Below are 21329 nucleotides of genomic sequence, written 5' to 3' on the forward strand. Positions count from 1 at the left end.
AAAGACTGCATGTCCCCTTTCCAAATATTAGGTGCTGGAGTGTGGAGTTTGTGAAGATGTCTTTTCTTTGCAAGGAGACAAAGTTCCTCGCCTGCTGCTTTGTGGCCACACTGTCTGCCACGACTGTCTCACCCGCCTGCCTCTTCATGGAAGAGCAATCCGTTGCCCTTTTGATCGACAAGTAACAGACCTAGGTAGGAAAATATATGTGTATATATTTAAGATTTAAAATTGTCCATGGAACACAAACATCATAGGGAAATATTTCTTCCCAGTTGATTTTTAAAATTACATAATTAGAAGATAGATTCAGTTTCTTTAAGGCCAGTAGTAGTCTTGTAAGTATAAATTACTCAATCTTAGGTACTAATTTTATTTAATCTTATGCGATGTTTATATTCAATACTTACTTATATATGAAGAGCTTTTTAAGATACCCGAGAACATAATCTATTCAAAGAAATAAGAAAATTCTTTTGCCTGAAGCCATTGATAAAATAAAACAATCTTTCTATAATAAATAGGCCAATAATGAAAATACAGGTTAAGTAATTTGAGTGTCAGCATGTTTTTATTTACTGGGATCAAAACAGAAGTGTTTGTGGCTTGTGATAATTACTTATTTTCTGTTTAAATAAGTGTAAAGGTTTTGTTGATTTTTTTAGTTTCCTAAATCTTTTAAAACTTTGCCTTATATTTCAAAATTAGTTATTAACATGGGATACTGGATTTAGAAATGATAACATTAACATTTTAACAGTTATTTTACAAATTCAAGTTCTATAAATCTATTCTTTTTGATAACAGAATTTTCTTTAAAAGAAATAGTTTAAAGTTTTCATTTTTTTTAGGTCAGTAGCAATATTTGTTTTAAGGCTGGTGTCAAATGGAACATGTTCAAAATAATTTACAAAAAAAAGAAAATTTTTTAGATTGGAAAACTTTAAAAAGCTGAAAAACATGATTTTAAAAGTTTTCTTGTAGGAAAAGGATAGGTTTCTTAAGGTTTTGGTAATCTCTGATTTAAATAAATATGTAGTATGTCCGCTTGCCAGAAAACTAATATAGGACAGTGTTATCATTACTATAGATGACATTAATGCATTATTAGCCAAGAAATAATTAGGGGGAAAAGAAAGATATCTGTATTTCAACATTCTTTTGTTTGGCTTTTTATTCTATAATATATATCATCTTTATAGAGAACTATAGAAGTATGTATTTTAGAAAAAATGTTTCATAAATGGAGGGTGGACCCTTCTCCCTTTTGAAGCGCACTATACCTTTTCTACATAAATACCACAGTGTGGGGTTTTTTTTTTTAAAATATATTTTATTGATTTTTTTACAGAGAGGAAGTGAGAGATATAGAAAGTTAGAAACATCGATGAGAGAAGCATCGATCAGCTGCCTCCTGCACATCTCCTACTGTGGATGTGCCCGCAACCCAGGTACATGCCCTTGACCGGAATTGAACCTGGGACCTTTCAGTCCGCAAGCCGACGCTCTATCCACTGAGCCAAACCGGTTTCGGCCACAGTGTGGGTTTTTACCACCCTCAATGCTTAACTAAATCAGAAATTTGTGACAGACAATGGTTTAGTCGTGTTCTAGGTTGAAGTTATACATCATTGCTATCATATGGCATTAGAAAAACCAACAAACCAATAACTTTGCCTTGGATTTAGATTGTAATTACTATAGCTTATAGATTAGATTTTTACTGTGATTTTAGTCTGTTAAATATGTGTTAGTAACCCTTGATATAGTTTGATGCCATTGTTTTTAAAAATCTATTTTTAGTTATACTAGAAAAACAATGTATATGTACATTGCAGATAATTTGAAAATTGTTAAGGTATAACAAAGAAAAAATAATTTGTGATTCCCTTTTCTAGAGAAGAAAACGACTGTTAATGTGAGAAAATCAGCATCAGATTTATTCTCTAGTCCAAGAAGAATACAGTGGGGCCTTGACTTACGAGTTTAATTCGTTCTGAGACCGAGCTCATTACAGAAATATTAGTGATATACTACTAGACAGTAGGTTGATACTGCTAGGAGTTTATTTAACTAGAGGCCTGGTGCAGGGATTCATGCATGGGTAGGGTCCAGCCAGCCTGTCCCGAGGGGGCGCATCGAGCTGGGCCAGTGGGGGGAGGGGGCTCAGGCAGTTGGCTGGCTGGCCCCGCCCCCTATCAGGGTGTTGGGGGCCGATCGGGGGCCGGGACGGCCAGGGAGGGGGGGCCGACCGGGCCTGGATCAGGCTGGTTGGCTGCTGCGGTATGCACCATAGCCACCGGTCATTCTGGTCGTTCCGGTCACTGGGCTTTTATTATATAGATGACAATATTTAGAAAATTGTCAGGATAATATCTTTAACTAAAGGACTTGCTTAGTATACTTCTTAATGCTTATATAAATAGACTAGATACAACTAAGCTTGTAGTTGAATAAGAGTAGAAAATGTAAACAATTAAGGAGAAAGCCTGGTTGGTTAGCGGGTTGAGGGAGAAATGCTGGATTGGCTGCATGAAGGTGCTGGGGAAAGGAGGCCACAAAAGTCAGAAGAGGCTATTTTGCCTAATTTGGCCAAGAAAAACTTGGCCAAGAGGAAGGGGAGCCCTGCAGCCGGTAACCCCATCATCCTTTCATTTATGCATTCATTCAGTGAATATAGATTAGGTGACAACAATGTGTCAGGTGGTATTTGTTGCATAGAAACTCACCATAACAAACATAACAGACATATTCCTTCTAACTGCTGAAGAATCTGGCTTTTATTTGTAGATTTAGGAAGAGAGAGAGAGAGAATCAGAATGAGTGGATGTGCATGCGTGCATATATGGTCAGTTCTGGGGAAAAGAAGCATTGTTTCCTATCCAGATATTCCTAGAGTCTTATCTACCTAAAAGGGATTGTTGTATTGTTGGTTTTTTAAAATATATTTTATTGATCTTTCACAGAGAGGAAGGGAGAGGGATAGAGAGTTACAAACATGAATGAGAGAGAAACATCGATCAGCTGCCTCCTGCACACCTCCCACTGGGGATGTGCCCCAACCGTATTGTTTTGATGTGTCTGCGTGAAAAGGAGTTTTATAGTCATTGACTTCTATAAGGTTCTAGGTTAGATGAAGGGTGGGGGAAATATTATCTTTAGCTCTTCTAGTTCCAGTTTACTTAGAGATAGAGCTATTTTAGGTTGTGTATTTTTTGTACAGGGATTTTCAAACATGAGTCATAGCTTATTTGTGGTCATGAAATCAATTTAATTGGTTGTGATGAAATTGTTTTAAAACGAAATAAACCTAAAACAGTGTGCTGCACGCTGCAAGAGTGAATACTGGTGTGTGAAACTTTTGTTTCAGTTATATATATGACATATGATCCTGGGTTGCAATGTAAACTGTATTTCTTACCTTAAGTTGCTGTAAAAATAATTCAAAGCACTTATTTTAGAATATATAGTAAAAGTCAGTGACAGAATAGGATTTATAAAGTTAAATGATAGAAAAATAATAAAACTTGAAAGTATGTTTCTATGTAGAATCCTGAGGAATTCTGTTCTTTAAAGAATATTAAGACAATTGTTCTATCATAACTAGAAAATGGGGGAAATTTGCATTTTTAAAATTTAGACGTTATTAATGGCTAAACTGTATGACTTAGAAATTACAGTTGAGGTATGAGGTAAAGTGATTATGATTGCATTCTGTTAGATTTAGTTTTTATTTTTATATTTATTCTAGGAGATTCAGGTGTTTGGGGATTGAAAAAAAATTTTGCTTTATTGGAACTTTTGGAACGACTACAGAATGGACATATTGGTCAGTATGGTGCTGCAGAAGAAGCCATTGGGATATCTGGAGAGGTATTGATTGAACTTGGTGAAATATTTGTTATGAGCATGGATTTTTTTTTAAATTTAAAATATTTGCCATGAAAAGCACAATATTACCTCACTTACTCCAGCAGATAGGATCCTAGAAACACAATTTTTTGTTACATTATAGTTCTTAAGGTAACAAAAATCCCAAAAGAACAAAAGTAACACTGAAACCTGAATTCTTTGATAATACTATACCCAAACTATGTCTTGTGTATAAGCTTATCTCCCTATACTAAATCCTTTCTATCCCAGAAAGTGAAAGAGTAAGATTATGAAAGAGTAAGATGTGCATTAAAGCAGAGGATACAAAAATGAACTAGTGAACAGTAAAGTACAGACAGAGAGAGAGAGAGAGAGAGAGAGAGAGAGAGAGGAGAAAAGAGAGAGGAGAGAGAGAGAGAAAGAAAAAAAAAGAAAGAGGAACTCTATGAAGGAGGCTATTTAATATTGAAGCAAAATGCCTTAAAGATAGCACTAGCTCCTGAGGGAATTACTACTATTAAATATCTTTATGAGAAGGTTAAATTACGTTTAGGTGTATCCTCTTTTTCCAGACAGGTAGATATCCCGAAATATTAGAAGTCCATGAACACAGATTAAAATACATTTTAACACTTACAGAATTAATTGCCTGCATAGCTCATAGGCTGTTCTGGATATAAGAATAGTTGTAGTAAATAGCAGTTATTGATTTTGGTGATCAGCTTTAAAAGCATGTTTAACATCAAGATAAAAGAAGTCGAAATGATTTTCACTTCTCTTTTATTAAATCATGATTTCTTTAAAGTAAATCATTGAAATAAATTTCAAACTGAAGCAGTGTTTTCTGAAATTTTTGCAGTTCTTTCACACATTCTAGATTTTATCTTTATTTCAAAAGACAGAGCCGTAGTTCTCAACCTTGGCTGCACATTAGAATCAATGAAATTTCAAAAAGATTCCCAGGTGATTCTAATGTGCAGCCAAGGTTGAGAACCACTGCATTAGAGTATTATCTAATGTTGACCTTGTAAGTTACTTGTCAGATCTTGAAAACAGAAGACATGAATTTTTATTTTACATGTACGTATTTCTCATAATTGCTAACAAAGCTGTCTAACTTTGTGTGCTTTTTAAAATTTGTGATATTGAGTGACACAATTGGTATATTTTCTAATTTTTATTTCTGGAAAAATTTTATACCAAATCTCTCCCTTTCTAATTATGGCCTTTTAATATTCAGCAAAAAATTGCAAGCTTTCTTGGTGATCTGACATGTAAAATTTTCCAACTTGAAGCTTTTAAGTAATTAATGGAAATTAGAAATAATACTTAAAAGCTTAATACTTATGTGCTCACTTCGGCAGCACATATATTAAAAGCTTAATACTTAACAGCGTAGGTGTTAATTGTTCATTTGCTTAAACCAGTGGCTTTCAACTAGAATTGTGCATTGGACTCACCTGTGAAACTTTAGAGAAAAGTACACAAACTCAGGCTTCATCTCTAACCTATTAAGTATTTCCCAGGTTGGATTCTTGGCAACATGGTTTTATTTTTTATTTTTATTATTATTCTTTTTAAATCTTTATTGTTGAAAATATTACATATGTCCCCTTTCCCCCCTCATTAACCCCTTTTGGCACCATGGTTTTAAAAGCTTTATAGCTAATTCTGATGCACACCCCTTGCTATCTAAATAGCATTGTGCTTCTCTTCTTTCTGTTTATCAGTATGACAGATAATATTTAAAGCAGTGGGTATATTTTGTTTTGTTTTGTTTTTTTTTGTTAATCCTTACCCGTGGATATTTTTCCATTGGTTTTTAAAAAATATATATATTTCTTTATTGATTTCAGAGAGGAAGGGCGAGAGAGAGAGATAGAAACATCAATGATGAGAGAGAATCAATCAGCTGCCTCCTGCACACCTCCTACTGAGGATCGAACCCACAACTCAGGCATGTGCCCTTGGCCAGAATCAACCTGGGACCCCTCAGTCCGCAGGCTGACACTCTATCCACTGAGCCAAACCGGCCAAGGCTCCATTTATTTTTTTTTTTTTTTTTAGAGAGAGTGGAAGAGAGAGGAAAAGACAGAGAAAAACATTGATGTGAGAGAAGCACGTGGATTGGTTGCCTCCTTCATGTGCCCTGACCAGAACCCGGGCCTGGGAGAAGCCTGCAACCAAGGTACTTACCCTTGGCTGGACTCGAACCTGGGACCCTTTGGTCCGAAGGCCAATGTGTATCCACTGAGCCCAACCAGCTAGGGCTAAAGCAGTAGGTATGTTTTTAATATCAGTGGTTTTAGTCTTAAAAAAAGAATTCTAACCTCTATTCAGTTTCTTTCTTATAAAGCAAAGGGATTTTGTGGTAGTTAACTTTACTCTGACTGTGAATTTATGAGAATAGTTTTATATTTGGCCTCGAGTAATTTAGCATATGTTGTTAACCAATTTTGGGAATAGCTTCTCACCCATAGAAATGAATACTTTCTCAGATGAGTAGTGAATGACCTTTGTACTAATTACCAGTGTATTTTCATATAAAAAGGCTGATTAATTATTTTTTAAAAAGATTATAGGCTTTTATGTTTCAAAATTTGTCATGCTATAGTGATTGGAGTTCAGTCTAAGTCTTAGACTCAAAGACATTAATTTGTTTTTATCAGAGCATCATTCGTTGTGATGAAGATGAAGCTCACGTTGCATCTGTATATTGCACTGTATGTGCAACTCACTTGTGCTCAGAGTGTTCCCAAGTTACTCATTCTACGAAGACATTAGCAAAGCACAGGCGAGTGCCTCTCGCTGATAAACCTCATGAGAAAACCATGTGCTCTCAGCATCAGGTGCATGCCATTGAGTTTGTTTGCTTGGAAGAAGGCTGCCAAACTAGCCCACTCATGTGCTGTGTCTGCAAAGAATATGGAAAACACCAAGGTCACAAGGTATGAATATAATTAAACTGGATGATTTACCTAGTCTGCCAGCCCACCGTTTGTTCGGTAGACTGAAAAGAAACAAGATTTAATTTCTGAATCACAAAAATTTCAGTAGCAAGGCATCATGATTCTTTCTTTAATGAAAATAGCTTTCCAGCAGGAAACAAAAGTTCTCTTCTTTAGTGTATGTTTTCATAATGCACTAGGTTGTTTTGATAATATTTATGTCTATTGATGAACTGCTGTGATAAAATTTTAGAGATACTTGTGGGTTCCTGGTTAGTGAGAAATTGATTTGTAAAATTTAAAGTATTGCGTTGCAGGATAAATAGTTATTGGGGGAAGGCAAATTAGCATTTTGTATGCTTGCTTTTGTAAAATGTGTTTAAAAAGCCACTTGTGGTTGAAGGTTTTTTTTAATTAATAGGAATGATTTAAGTAATTTTTTTATATTATTAGTCAAATACTGTAAGTTTTTTTCTATAATGTTGCATTTTATAGCATTCAGTATTGGAACCAGAAGCTAACCAGATCCGAGCCTCAATTTTAGATATGGCTCACTGTATACGGACCTTCACTGAGGAAATCTCAGATTATTCCAGAAAATTAGTTGGAATCGTTCAGCACATTGAAGGAGGAGAACAAATAGTGGAAGATGGAATTGGAATGGCCCACACAGAACATGTATGGATTTTTAAATTTGTTTTTTACCTTTTACTCTTTCTCTTTCTTACCTTTCACCTTCTATTATTTATTGAGCAATTATACTGAACTAATCATGAAATAATTTCTTTTTAAATTTATTATTTATTTATTGTCTAAAGTTTTATATATGTCTCCTTTTCCCCCAATTGACCCCCTCCCTCCCCTAGCCATTCCCACCTGGGCAAGCCCCCACAGCCCAGAGTGTCTGTGTCCATTGGTTATTCTAATTTGCATGCATAGAAGTCCTTTGGTTGCTCTCTAACCGCCCGCCTCCCCTACCATTTGTCTCTGGATCTATTCTTGTTGACCAAATTATGTTGATCATTATATCCCACATATGAGTGAGATCATGTGATATTTATCTTTCTCTGGCTGGCTTACAGTGATACCCTTCGAATGAAGGGTTGCAGGTTCGATTCTGGTCATGGGCAGGTACCTCAGTTGCAGGTTTGATCCCCAACATTGGTTGGGGCATGTCTGGGAGGCAACCAATCGGTGTGTCTCTCTCACATCGGAGTTTCTCTCTGTCTCTTCCCCTCCCTTCTCTCTAAAAGTCAATAGAAAAAATATCCTTGGGTGAGAATTTACAACAGGAAAAAAGAAAAGTTGCTCTTCAACGTAGAAAATGAATTGTAGTAGCAACAAGATTGGACGCTGGAAACCTATTAGCAGTTGCTGAAATTATCCAGTTGAGAGATGCTTTATGACCAATATTCACTAAAGTAGTGAGAATGGAGAGAAGTAGATGAATTTAAGATTTTGAAGTTGAATAGTTAGTTCTTAGTGATTAGTATAGCTGACTTGAATAGCTGACTTGGAGGGCCAGGCATGAGACCTAGATTTCTATTTGAGGACCCATTCCCTGAGAAGGTGACATTGAGCAAAGACCTACAAGAGATGAGAAAGGGAACTATGAAAATACCTGGGGGAAGAGTATTCCAGGACGAGGAAAGTAAGTGGCAAGGGCCCTGAGGTTGGAATGTGCACGGTGTGCCATGAAACTGTGGGAGGCTACGTGCACCTGGAGTAGAGTGACGGGGGGGGGGGGGGGGGGGGGGGGGTGAGGCAGAATTGGCCTTAGAGGCGCTCGCTCTTCTGTCTGCCAGGAATGCTCTTCTCTTGCCTCCTCAGGTCTTTGTTCAGGCACCCTTTTCTCAGTGAGTCTGTCCTTGAACACACCATACAGAGAGGAGGTGGGCATTCACTCTGAGGGGAATGAAGAATTTGGGGAAAAGAATATCTTTTGACTTACCATTTTAAGCAGATCATTCTGGCTGCTGGGTGGAGAATACATGGTAGTGTGCAGTGGCAGATATAGTAAGACCAATTAGAAGACTATTATAATAATCAGGTGAGACATGATAATAGCTTGGGTCAGGTTGATAAGAGGTGGAGGTGATGAGGCATGATTATATTTTGTATATATTCTGGAGTCCAGAGAATTTGCTGAGGGCTAATTGTGGGACACGAACAAAATGTTAGAGATGGTTTCAATTTTTTTGTCTTGAACAATCTGGAGGATGGAGTTGCCATTTATTGAGATGGAGGAAACTGGATTTTGGAGAAGAGAGACTCTTTTGCTTTTGAGATGTCATTTAAACAGTTGGGTATCCAAAGGCCGTGGTGAAGATACAAATTTTAGAATTTTTAAGGATATAGATGGTATTTAAATTTTCATATTTCACATATACAATCTTTGTTATAGTTAGAGTTGCTTAAACTTTATTTTTATTTTCTTAGGTACCGGGTACTGCGGAGAATGCCCGGTCATGTGTTCGAGCTTATTTTTCTGATCTACATGAAACTCTGTGTCGTCAAGAAGAAATGGCTTTAAGTGTTGTCGATGCTCATGTTCGAGAAAAATTGATTTGGCTCAGGCAACAACAAGAAGATATGACTATTTTGCTGTCCCAGGTTTCAACAGCCTGTCTCCATTGTGAAAAGACTTTGCAACAGGTAGGCAGTTTAAACATAGGAAGGTTATAGTTTAAGGAGAAGAATTTTTAAGGTTAAGTAGATAATTACCAGAGGTACACACTAGTCTATTTTATTACTTTAATAAATATTTTTATATTATTATATGTTATTGCATTCATTAATGTTGTACTTAGGACATGGTCTCTATAACCTCCAGTTGCTCCACCAACAAATCAGTGTCCTCTTCTTCATGTGCCCTCCCCACCATAAAACCCTGGGTTCTAGAACTTCTGGCTCTGTCATTCCGCAGTCATGCCAAGGCCTTTACTCTTCTTTGCCAACCATGTACTATTCCTTCTGCTTGGCAGGTTTATATCTCCCTTTGTTGCTAGTGGAAATCCTCCTTCAAAGTCTAGCTGAAATGTCTGCTAATCTTTGAAGTCTCTCGTCCTTGCTCTTTTTGGGGGGTACCTCTCTAGCTCTAATTTAGTGGTTCTTAACTTTGATGTCACAGAAAAGCTATTTTTTAAAAAAATATATTGATTTTTACAAAGAGGAAGGGAGAGGGATAGAGACTTAGAAACATTGATGAGAGAGAAACATCGATCAGCTGCCCCCTGCACGCCCCTTATTGGGGATCAAGCCTTCAACCAAGGGACATGTTCTTGACCAGAATTGAACCCCGAACCCTTCTTCAGTCCTTGGGCCGACGCTCTATCCTCTGAGCCAAACTGGTTAGGGCAGAAAAGCTATGTTTTTTGATAGTTGAGGTATTAAAAGGCATTTGTTACCCAGTTTGCATATGATATACTTTGCTAAATGGTGAGGATTTATCTATTGATTTAGCAAATATGTATTGAGTGCCTAGTATATGCATGTACATTCCAGATACATAGGATATATCAGTAAACAAAACAAGCAAAAAGCCATAATCTTGTGGAATTGGCATTCTAGCAAGAAGATGGGTAATAAACCATAACATATCTAAATAAGTAAATTATATAGGATATGAAAAAGTGAGCTAAGGAAAAAAGAGAAAGTGTGGAGGTACAGCAGATTGCCTTATTAAATAGTCAGGGTAGCCTGGTCGGAGTGGTTCAGTTGGTTGAGCGTCATCCTGTGCACTGAAATGCTGCTAGTTAGGTTCACAGGGCACATACATACATGGGTTACGGGTTTGATCCCTGGTTGGGGCACGTAGGGAAGGCAACCAATCTATATTTCTCACATTGATGCTCCTCTCTCTCTCCCTCCCTCCCTCTTTCTGAGGACATTCTCAGGTGAGGACAAATAAATAAATAGGGTAAACATCATTGAGAGAAGATAAGACTTGAGCAAGAACTCAGAGAGGAAGGAGGTGAAGGAATTAGGTAAAGTCCTTTTGGGAGGAAGAGCATTCCAGCTGAGGAAATGGTTAGAGGCAGCATGCCTAGTGTGTTTGAGGAACAGCAAAAAAGACCATTGTGGCTGGAATGGAGTAAGCAAAGGAGGGAATAATGGAAGCTGAAATGAGAGGTCATATGGATTATATGTAAGGAAGGCTTTGGGCCATTGGAAGGACTTGAGCTTTTTCTGATTGAAATGGGGTTTTGAGCATAAAAATGACTTGATCTTACATGTTCAAAGGATCACTCTGGATAATGTGTAAAAAATAGATTGAAGTGGGGGCAAAGGTAGAAGGAAGGAGTTCAATGCTTAGGAGGCTGCTGTAGAATTCCAAGTGAGAGAGAATAGTGTCTAGGTTAGTAGCAGGTAGAAATGCCCAGATTCTGGGTATCCAGTAGGATTTGTTGACTGGTTGTTGTGGGTTATTTGGGAGGAGAAGGCAAGAGTGACTTCAAGTTTTTTGTTCTGAGCCACTGGAATAATGGAATTCCCATCAACTAATATGAATATGCAATAGTGAATAAAAACTGATAACACCACTGCTGTCATGGAACATACATATTTTTGGGACATCTCTGTCTTTTGAAGAATATATTGGCACATGTATAGAATATCTGGAATAACAATTGAGAAACTAGAAAGTGTTTGACTTTGAAGAGAGCCTGGGGATCTAGAGTGAGGCTTTTCACAATCTGATGTGAAGTCCTTTCTTTTTCTTTCTTTCTTTCTTTTTTCTTTTTTTTTTTACCAATACATGTATATCTTATATTATTTTAAAAACGTTTTATAGAAGTACAACATACATAAAGAACTGTGTTCCTAAGTGTTCAGCTGGCTGAATTTTCAGACAGGGCATTACTGTATAACCAGCATTCAGACCAAGTAACAGACCATTACCAGCTCCCAGAAATCCCTCAGACTTCCTGCTGGTAACTACTAGCCCTTTCCCCAAGGATAAACTACTATACTGACTTCTAATGCATTTCTTATTTTTGCCTGTTTTGGTAATGTAATCATACAGTATGAACTCTTTATGTTATTTCTTCTTATACACTACATTATGTTTATAAGATTCATAGCACATGTAATTGTGGTTCATTCTCATAGTGGTATATAATGTTGCATGTGTGAATTATATACCACAATTTATTCATTCTTCTGTTGATAGGTTCTCAAATTCTTTATTAATGCCTGATTATTTTTATCCTAGTCAAATTTACACTTAGGTTAACTTTGAATACTGTAATGTTAACTGATTTTTTTTTGAGTTTTGATAATATCTCTTTTTTAACATGTTTATAAGAATACTGTCTTCTTTTTCCTAGGATGATTGTAGAGTTGTCTTGGCAAAACAAGAAATTACAAGGTTACTGGAAACATTGCAGAAGCAGCAGCAGCAGTTTACAGAGGTTGCAGATCACATTCAGTTGGATGCCAGCATCCCTGTCACTTTTACGAAGGTAATGTACTGTACCGCACTTTAGGTTTCTTTTCTGATGAATCATTGTTGCTTAAATTCCATGGTAATCAGCTTGAAAAGACAACTAAGAAATTCATAAATCATAGGATTAAAAAAATCTATTAGTGAAAAATAGAAAGGGGTATAAGGAATCTCCTTGTACCCAACACTCACTTTAACAATGAAAAACTTTTAGCCAGAACCGGTTTGGCTCAGTGGATAGAGCGTCGACCTGCGGACTCAAGGGTCCCGGGTTCGATTCCGGTCAAGGGCATCTATCTTGGTTGCAAGCACATCCCCAGTGGGGGGCGTGCAGGAGGCAGCTGATCGATGTTTCTCTCTCATCAATGTTTCTAACTCTCTATCCCTCTCCCTTCCTCTCTGTAAAAAATCAATAAAATATATTAAAAACAAAACAAAACAATGAAAAACTTTTAAATTTCATCTCTCCTTTCCCCATTCCCTTTTCTGTCTGCAGGCTCCCAAGTTATTTTGAAATAAATCCCAACATATTTCATCCCAACGTCATATAATTTCATCTACAAAATATTTTCAGATGTAATTCTAAAAAGTAAGGACTCTTAAAAAACATAACAAAAACTGTTATCTCACCTAAAAAATGTAACAATAGATCTTTAATATTATTCATTATCCAGTGAGTATTCAGATCTCCCAGACTGTTAAAAAATTTTTAAGTTGCTTTTTTTTTGAGGCAGAATCCTGTACTTGTTTGATATATTTTAGTCTGTTTTAAAGTAGATTCCCCTAATTTAAAAACGTGCATGTGTTCCATTTTGCTTTCTCTTTTTAGGGACTTTTTTTTTTTAAATACATTTTTATTGATTTCAGAGAGGAAGGGAGAGGAAGAGAGAGATAGAAACATCAGTGATGAGAGATTATCATTGATCGCTGCCTCCTGCATGCCCCCTACTGGGGATTGAGCCCGCAACCCGGGTGTGTGCCCTTGACCGGAATCGAACCCGGGACCCTTCAGTCCACAGGCTGATGCTCTATCTACTGAGCCAAACCAGATAGGGCTGTTTTTAGGGACTTTTAAAAAAATTTAATATGCCCTACCCGGTTTGGCTCAGTGGATAGAGCCCTAAGTCCGCAGGCCGACACTCTATCCACTGAGCCAAACTGGTCAGGGCAAAATGTATATTTTTTAAAAAATTTAATACTATTTTATAATTGTGTAAAACATTATACGTATATATCTCCAGTCATGAGATTACTGGCTTGTATGGTAGTTCAATTTTTCACACAAATGTTCAGAGTCCAATCTGTAAACTATAAAGCAAGGTTCACATAGAGCAGCCTAGCTTCTATCCCCGACTCCCCTACCATCTCCACCATTCCCCATATAAAACTATTAAGAATTTTTTCTGAGTTTTATTCATCATTTGAAAATAGAGGAAATTTTTATATACTTACCTGCACACTCCCTGCATTTAAAGGTAGAATACCTTATACATTTCTCCACCTTGCCCTTTTCACTTAAGTGTTATGTCCTGGAGAACACTCCATGGCAGTATACAGTGACATTTTTTTGTTTCTTTTAATAACTGCAAGATACTTTATTGTGAGGATGTGCCACTTTTTTTTATTGTGGTAAAAAAAATAATAATAAAAATTTACCATCTTAACCATTTTTAAATGTACAATTTAATATTGTTAAGTATATTCACATTGTGTGGATCAAATTTCCAGAAATTTTTCCATCTTCCAAAACTGAAACTCTGTGCCTTATAAACAATAACTTCCCTTTTCTCCTACCTTACCAGCTCATGATAACTTTCTGTTTCTTTGAATTTGACTACTCTAAACTCTTCATGTAAGTGGAATCATACATTATTTATCTTTTTGTGACAGGCTTATTTTATATAGCACAATGCCCTCACAGTTACAATGTGACAGAATTGTTTGCTTATACCACCTTTTGTTTATCCATTTATCCATTGAAAGACATTATTTTTACTTCCACCGCTTAGCTATTGTGAATAATACTGTTGTGAACATAGGTGTGCAACTATTTCTTAGAGACCTCGCTTTCAATTTTTTTGGATATGTATATCCAGCCATGAGATTACTGGATGGTAGTTCAATTTTTTATTTTCTGAGAAAGTGCCATACTGTTTTCCATAGTGTTTGCACCATATTATAATCCCACCAGCAGTAATTTCTCTACATTTTTACCAACACTTTCTACTCTTTGGTGTTTGGTTTGGGGGGGTTGGTATTTTTTATTTTTTTAATAGTAGCTGTCTTAATGGGCATGAAGTGATATCTCATTGTGGTTTTAATTTGCATTTCTCTGATGATTAGTAATGATGAACATCTTTTCATATTTTCTGGCCATCTTATATCTTCTTTGGAGAAATTTTGTGTAAGTCCTTTACCTGTTTTTTAATTGAGTAATTTGATATTTTGTTGTTGAGTTGTAGGAGTTCTTTATATGTTCTGGATATGAATCCATTATCAGGTATATGATTTGCAAATAGTTTCTCCCAATACCTAGGCTGTTGCTTCATTCTGTTAACTGTGTTCTTTGATTCATAAAAGTTTTTAAGATTGATACAGTCCCATTTGTCTGTTTTGCTTTTGCTGACCGTACTTTGGTGTCATATTGAGGAAATCATTCTGAAATCCAATGTCATGAAACTTTTATCCCATGTTTTCTTCTAGGAGCTTATAATTTTAGATCTCATGTTTTGGCTTTAATTTATATATTTATAATCCAACTATTTATAATTGTATGTCTTCTTTGTAAATTTACCCTTTTATCCTAAACTAGAGGCCCGGTGCACAAAAATTTGTGCACTGGTGTGTGGAGGGTGTCCCTCAGCCCGACCTGTGTCCTCTCACAGTCTGAGACCCCTCAGGAGATAACCACCTGCTGGCTTAGGCCCGCTCCCCGGGTGGCAGATGGCAGGCTCGATCCCGCGGTGCCTGCCCCGCCACCCCGGGTCGCGCACACGGCAGGCCCTTTCCCAGAGTTGGGGTGGGTGGCAGATGGTGCTGCTGCGCCCTGCCGCCCCTGGTCGCACACACAGCAGGCCTGATCCCAGGGTTGGGGCGCCTCTCCGTGTCGTGCACACAGCAGGCCCAATCTGGGGTTGGGGTGGGCAGCGGATGGCACTGCCCTGCCCCGCCTGCAGTATGCAAATTTAGTGGCCATCTTTGTTGGGTTAATTTGCATACTCTTCTGATTGACTGATGGATGTAGCGAAGGTATGGTCAATTAGCATATTTGTCTTTTATTAGTGTAGGTAATTAATAAAAGCCTAATATGCAGTTGTTTTCTCTGGCAGTTGTTCCACCGGGAGTTCGACTGCTTGCTATGACATGCTCTGACCATCAGGGGGCAGTGACCAACCTCCTGTGGTGCCCAGGCGGGGGGCTGCGACCTTTCGCAAACTACCTGTGGGTGGGGGTGATGGGGACGGAGGTGCAGTGAGAATGCTGGGTGTCTGCTGAGCTTGTTCTCACTCCACCTGCTGCCTTCCCCCCGGATGCCAGGGCTCACGCACCGGAGAAGCCCCCACATGGCCGCTTCCGGTTGAGCCAGGCCACAGCCACTAGGATCTCAGGGGCCAGCTGGGCTCCCCATGGGTTCATGCAGGAGCTGTCCAACAGGCCAGCCAGGAAAGAGCATGCTGTCCGCCTGGCTTCCGTGTGGTGCTGCTGGGTGGCCCAGAGGCCCACGCGGTGCCCTGGCCTGCGGCGTCTAGCCGGCTCACTGCATCTCCGCGTGGGGGCTCAGGTGCCGGTGCTGTGACTCAGGCGGAGGGGGGCGTGCAGGAGCCTGGGATCCGGTGCTGCCCAGGGCCCAGAGGTCAGCTGGGACCTGCCCGTCCATGCTAGATGCCCGTGCTTCGATTGCCAGCTAGGCCTGGGGACCTCACCCATGTGCTAATTTTGTGCACCGAGCCTCTAGTCATATAAGGACCTTCTGTATCTCTTATTATGGTTTCTGACTTAAAGTCCATTGTCTGATAGGATAGCCATCCCTCCTCTTTTGGGTATGATTTGCATGGAATATGTTTTTCCATCCTTTCACTTTGAACCTATATATGTCCTTAGATGTAAAGTGAGTCACTTGTAGATAGCCTATTGTTGGATCTTGTTTTTTCTTCTTTTTTTTAATCTTGTCTTTTTATCCATATAGTCAAACTATGTCTTTTGATTGGGGAGCTAAATCCATTAATATTTAAAATAATTATTGATAAGTAAGGACTTACTATTGCCATTCTCTTCATTGTTTTCTATATATCATGTAGCTTTTTTGTCTCTCCTCTCTTACTGTATTGTTTTGTAGTGACATGGTTTGATTTCCTTCTCATTTCTTTTTGTTTATATTTTATGGAGGTTTTCTTTGTGTGTTTACCATTGTAATTACATAAAACATATTAGTTCTAACACTCTATTTTAAATGTTAACGCTTTAACTTCAATTGCATACCTATTTCATCCCCCACACTTTGTTAATGATGTCACAAAATACATTTTTATATACTGTATACCTATTAACAGAGGCTTACAGTTAAAAAATTTTCAATTACAGTTTACATTCACTATTATTTTCTATTGGTTTCAGGCGTATAAAATGTTTTTGTTATTTCAAGTCTATAAAAATTAAATTTATGCACCAAACTTTCAACAGTACAGATTACTATTTGTTCATGTTTAGTGGTAATGACTCCCTCAGCTTTTGCTTTTCTGGGAAAGTTATTTTTTCCTTCCTTTTTGAAGGACAGTTTTGGCATTATAGCATTCATTGTTGACAGCTTTTTTCTTTTTTAAAAATTGTTTTTAAATTACAGTTTATATTCAGTATTATTCTGTGTTAGTTTCAGATGTATAGGACAATGGTTAGACACTTATGTATTTTACAGAGTAATCCCCCTGATGCTTCAGGTACCCACCTGGCCCCATATATATTTACCAAGATATTATTGACTATATTCCCTATGCTGGAATCTATATCTATGTGATTAGTCCATAAATACCAATTTGTACTGCTTAATCCCTTCACCTTTTTCACACAGTTACCCAATTCCCTCCCCTCTGACAACTGTCAGTCTGTCCTGACAGTTTTGTTTTATTTCTTTCAGCACTTTGAATATATTCTCCCACTCCTTTCTGGATCCCAAACTTTCTGCTGAGAAATCAGCTGGTAATCTTATGGAAGCTCCCTTGTATGTGATGAGCCTTTTTTCTCTTGCTGCTTTTAAGATTCTCTCTTTGTCTATGATTTTTGACAGTTTGATTATAATGTGTCTCAGTGTGGGTTTCTTTAGGTTTATCCTAGTTTGGATGCATTGAGTTAGAATTTTTATGTCCATTTCTCTCCTCAGATTGGGAAGTATTCAACCATTATTTCTTCAGGTAAGCTCTCTCTGCCCCTTTCTTTATCTCTTCTCTTTCTGGGACTCTCACAAGTGTTGATCTCCTTGCTGGTGTCCCATAAATCCCTTAGTCTTTCTTCACTCGTTTTTTTTTTTTTTTTTCTCCTCTCACTTGATTTCAAATGACATATCTTCAAGTTTGGTGATTCTGTCTTTTGCCTGATGAAGTATACTTTTGAAACCCTCTAGTGAACTTTTTCAGTGCAGTTATTATATTTTCATCTCCAGAATTTTAGTTCTTTTAAAAAATTTCTATCTCTGTTGATATTCTAATTTGCCTGTTCTTTGTTTTCCTGATTTTATTTATTGTCTGTGTTTCTTTTAACTTCTTAAGTATCTCTATTACAGGTTTTTTAAGTTCTTTGGCAACTCATAGATCTGAATTTTCAGGGTCAATTTTTGGAATTTTATTTATTCCTTTGATTGGGTTATGTTTTCCTGTTTCTTTTATGCCTTGTCCTATTTTTGTTGAGATTTGAGCATTTGAAAAAACAACTACCTCTCCAATCTTTATGAACTGGCTTTGAGCCTGGAAAGACCTTCGCCAGCTAGAGATTCTAGAATTCTCAAACCTTTTCTGGGGTTTATCGTGTCTGGGTTTGCGTGTGTGCTTTAGTTGCCTTGAATTCCTGAAGCAGCTTGCCTCTGCATTTTTTCAGAAGCCAATAATCTCTTATTCTCCCTGCACAGCAGGAGTTCTAATGTGCCATGTCCTTGCCTCTGTTTCTAGTGGCTTTCAAATTGTGCCGTTGGTTGTGCCCAAGAGGTTCAAGTTGGGTGAGACAGTCCCCGGTCTCTATCTAAGGCAGACCCCAGATGAGCCAGAACACTGGATGCTCAGTAAAACCTTATGTTTCTGTCCTGGTATAGGCGTTTTCCTTTTAGTTGCATTGTGCCATTCCAGGTTAGGCAGGGGCATACATGGGTGTGCAGAATTCTGTCAATTTCCTTACCTCTTTTGTTGGAATCCCTTTTTCATTTTTTGTTGCCCTGGGTGTTTAACTTCACAACTGGTTTCTAGAATTCTCACAAAGATAATCTGGTTCATATATCATTTTATTTCTGAAGTGTAGGACTGTACGGAAGTGTATATTTAGGAGCCATCATCATAAAGATGGTAACTGAAGCACATGGAGTAAATGAGACTATGTAAATAAGAAACACACCTCATATATACTCTCAAGTACACCAATATTACAAAGGTAGACTAAAGGAAAATGGGAGGGAGCATCCAAAAAGGTGGGATAAAAACCAGGACAATGTGTATCATAAAAGAAGAGTGCTAAAACGAGGAGGCAAAATAATAGTTACCGAAAATTATTTAGGAGCTGTTGTAAGGACTTTATACGTGTTTTAAAAAATAATCCTTGTAAAAATTGTGTAAGTTGGTACTATTTTAATCCTGAATTTATAGATGAGGGAAATGAGGCAGAGAGATCATGCAGCTAGTAATATGTACACTCATTGCAAGAATGTTGTTCGTTATGATAAATTCAGAGATGATCTAACATCTGTCAGTTGGGGATTGGTTAAATCTTGGCTCATGGAATATAACAAAGTAATTGAAAGAAAAGGGCAGGCCTTTATGTTTTGAAATGAAATTATTCCATAATATACTGTTGAGTATAAAAGTTAGTTGAGTGTATGTTTGTTTTTTTAAATTTATCTTTTTAAAATATATTCTTGGCTTGGCTGGTGTGGCACAGTGGTTGAGCGTGGACCTATGAACCAGGAGGTCACAGTTCAGTTGCCAAGTCAGGACACATGACGGGGTTGTGGGCTTGATCCCCAGTGGGGGTCATGCATGAGGCAGCGATCAATGGTTCTCTCATCATTGATGTTTCTCTCTCTCTCCCTCTCTCTTCCTCTCTGAAGTGAAGAAAAAAAATTTAAAAAATACATATTTGTTTTGCCTCGGCCAGTGATTCTAAGTGGTAAGAGCATCGGCCCTCGCACCAAAGGGTTGCAGGGTAGATTTCTGGCCCAGGGCACGTATCTGGGTCAGGGCACGTGTGGGAGGCAATCAGTCGATGTGTTTCTTTCACATCGATGTTCTCTCTCACTTTACCTCCCCTCCTCTTCTCTTCCACTCTCTCTGAAAAATCAGTGGAACATGTATTTTCAGATGAGGGTAAACAAACAAACAAACAAAAGTATATTTGTTTTGTTTGTGTATATCAACCAGTATGTTCATAGGAAAGTGTCTGGTGGGATATATATGAAATTGTTAACTGTATATTTCTGGGAAGTGAGCAGCAATTTTCATTTTTAATTAATATATTTACTAACATATTTAACACAGCATAAAAACCCTTAGAAGATTCAGTTGAGCTAAAAAAAATCTGGAGAAATTAGGTGGATACATACATTTTTAATTTACAAAAAAACAAAGTAGTCAGTTTTAGTAAAGGCTGTGGCATTAAGGAGTGACTCTTCTCTTTCAGATCAGATTTCAGTGATTGAGGAAAGAATAGGAGAAAGGACAGTAATCAACAGTGACATTTTATAAATAAAAGTATAAATCTTAATGCTTTCTAACACTATGTCAAAATTAAAAGATGAAAATATTTTTGAAATTATAGGACAATAGAGTTCACATCGGACCAAAAATGGAAATTCGAGTTGTTACATTAGGATTAGATGGTGCCGGAAAAACTACTATTTTGTTTAAGTTAAAACAGGATGAGTTTATGCAACCTATTCCAACAATCGGTAAGTATGAGTATTGCTTCTTACCTTAACAAACCCTAGCTTACAGCTGAGCTTTTGGGATCTTATAATATACCAGTCTGTCATGGAGCTGGGCTTTTTTTTCTGGCTGTAAGACACCAGCATTTCAGAGGAAAAATGCGAGATTCAGTGGCTGTAGGATTGGATTGAAACGTGGATGGTGGGATAATAAGAAGGAACAGAATTTTGGTGGGACAGGCGGAAGGAATAAATGATTGGTGACCTTGTTGAGGGTTAAGGGTGAGGGGGTGGTAGTGGTGTGGAGTTGGCAGGTACTTGTGTTTTAAGGTCCTAAAGACCCAGCTTTAGGGGTCTAATAACTGATAAAGGTATACATTCCCCACATAGGTTGATTAGGAGTGGAGTTGGTTGGGCAGCAATAGATATTGCTGTGTGAAGATAATTGTAAGTCACAGTTATAAACAGGGAGTTGCCTTGTGTGTGGTGTGTCACTGTAAATATAAGTTCAGTATTAAAGTAACTTTTTTTTTAAATTCAGGTTTTAATGTGGAAACTGTAGAATATAAAAATCTAAAGTTCACTATTTGGGATGTAGGTGGAAAACACAAATTAAGACCATTGTGGAAACATTATTACCTGAATACACAAGGTAAGAGAAAAAAATGACATCGTGATTTTTCAGATTTTTAGGATGCCAGTTTTCAGTATATTGATTTAAATAGTAAAGCTGATATTTAAGCATTTATTAAATATCGATTATGCCTTTAAATATTGGTGGCCAGCCCCACATTATTAAAAAAATGAAGGTGGAAAGACTGGAATAATTATAGCATAAAAACAATACTTAGCTTGTATATGTGCGCTGTTATGAGTACTGCTCTTAACAGTTAAATTATTAGTGTCATGAGTATGATCACTGGCAGTATTGTGGAGTATAGTAGAATTTGTG

The 21329-nt window shown here is 37.5% G+C and overlaps 1 protein-coding gene across 4 annotated transcripts in view; it reads left to right on the plus strand.

The window, feature by feature from the left end:
- Positions 1 to 21329, plus strand: part of TRIM23 (tripartite motif containing 23) — a 31020-nt gene that overhangs the window by 5946 nt on the left and 3745 nt on the right. Inside the window, exons 2-9 of one of the 4 annotated variants that reach the window (XM_006762418.2) lie at positions 32 to 194; positions 3752 to 3873; positions 6543 to 6821; positions 7317 to 7499; positions 9261 to 9476; positions 12149 to 12283; positions 20272 to 20401; positions 20919 to 21029. In XM_006762418.2, coding sequence (XP_006762481.1) covers positions 32 to 194; positions 3752 to 3873; positions 6543 to 6821; positions 7317 to 7499; positions 9261 to 9476; positions 12149 to 12283; positions 20272 to 20401; positions 20919 to 21029 — 1339 coding nt within the window. Of the gene's footprint in view, positions 1 to 31; positions 195 to 3751; positions 3874 to 6542; positions 6822 to 7316; positions 7500 to 8676; positions 8872 to 9260; positions 9477 to 12148; positions 12284 to 17381; positions 17670 to 20271; positions 20402 to 20918; positions 21030 to 21329 lie in introns of those variants that run through there. The other 3 variants (XM_015563060.1, XM_015563061.1, XM_015563062.1) reach the window with 3 other exon arrangements.

Source organism: Myotis davidii, unplaced genomic scaffold, assembly GCF_000327345.1.
Source record: "Myotis davidii unplaced genomic scaffold, ASM32734v1 scaffold135, whole genome shotgun sequence".
Lineage (NCBI taxonomy): Eukaryota > Metazoa > Chordata > Mammalia > Chiroptera > Vespertilionidae > Myotis > Myotis davidii.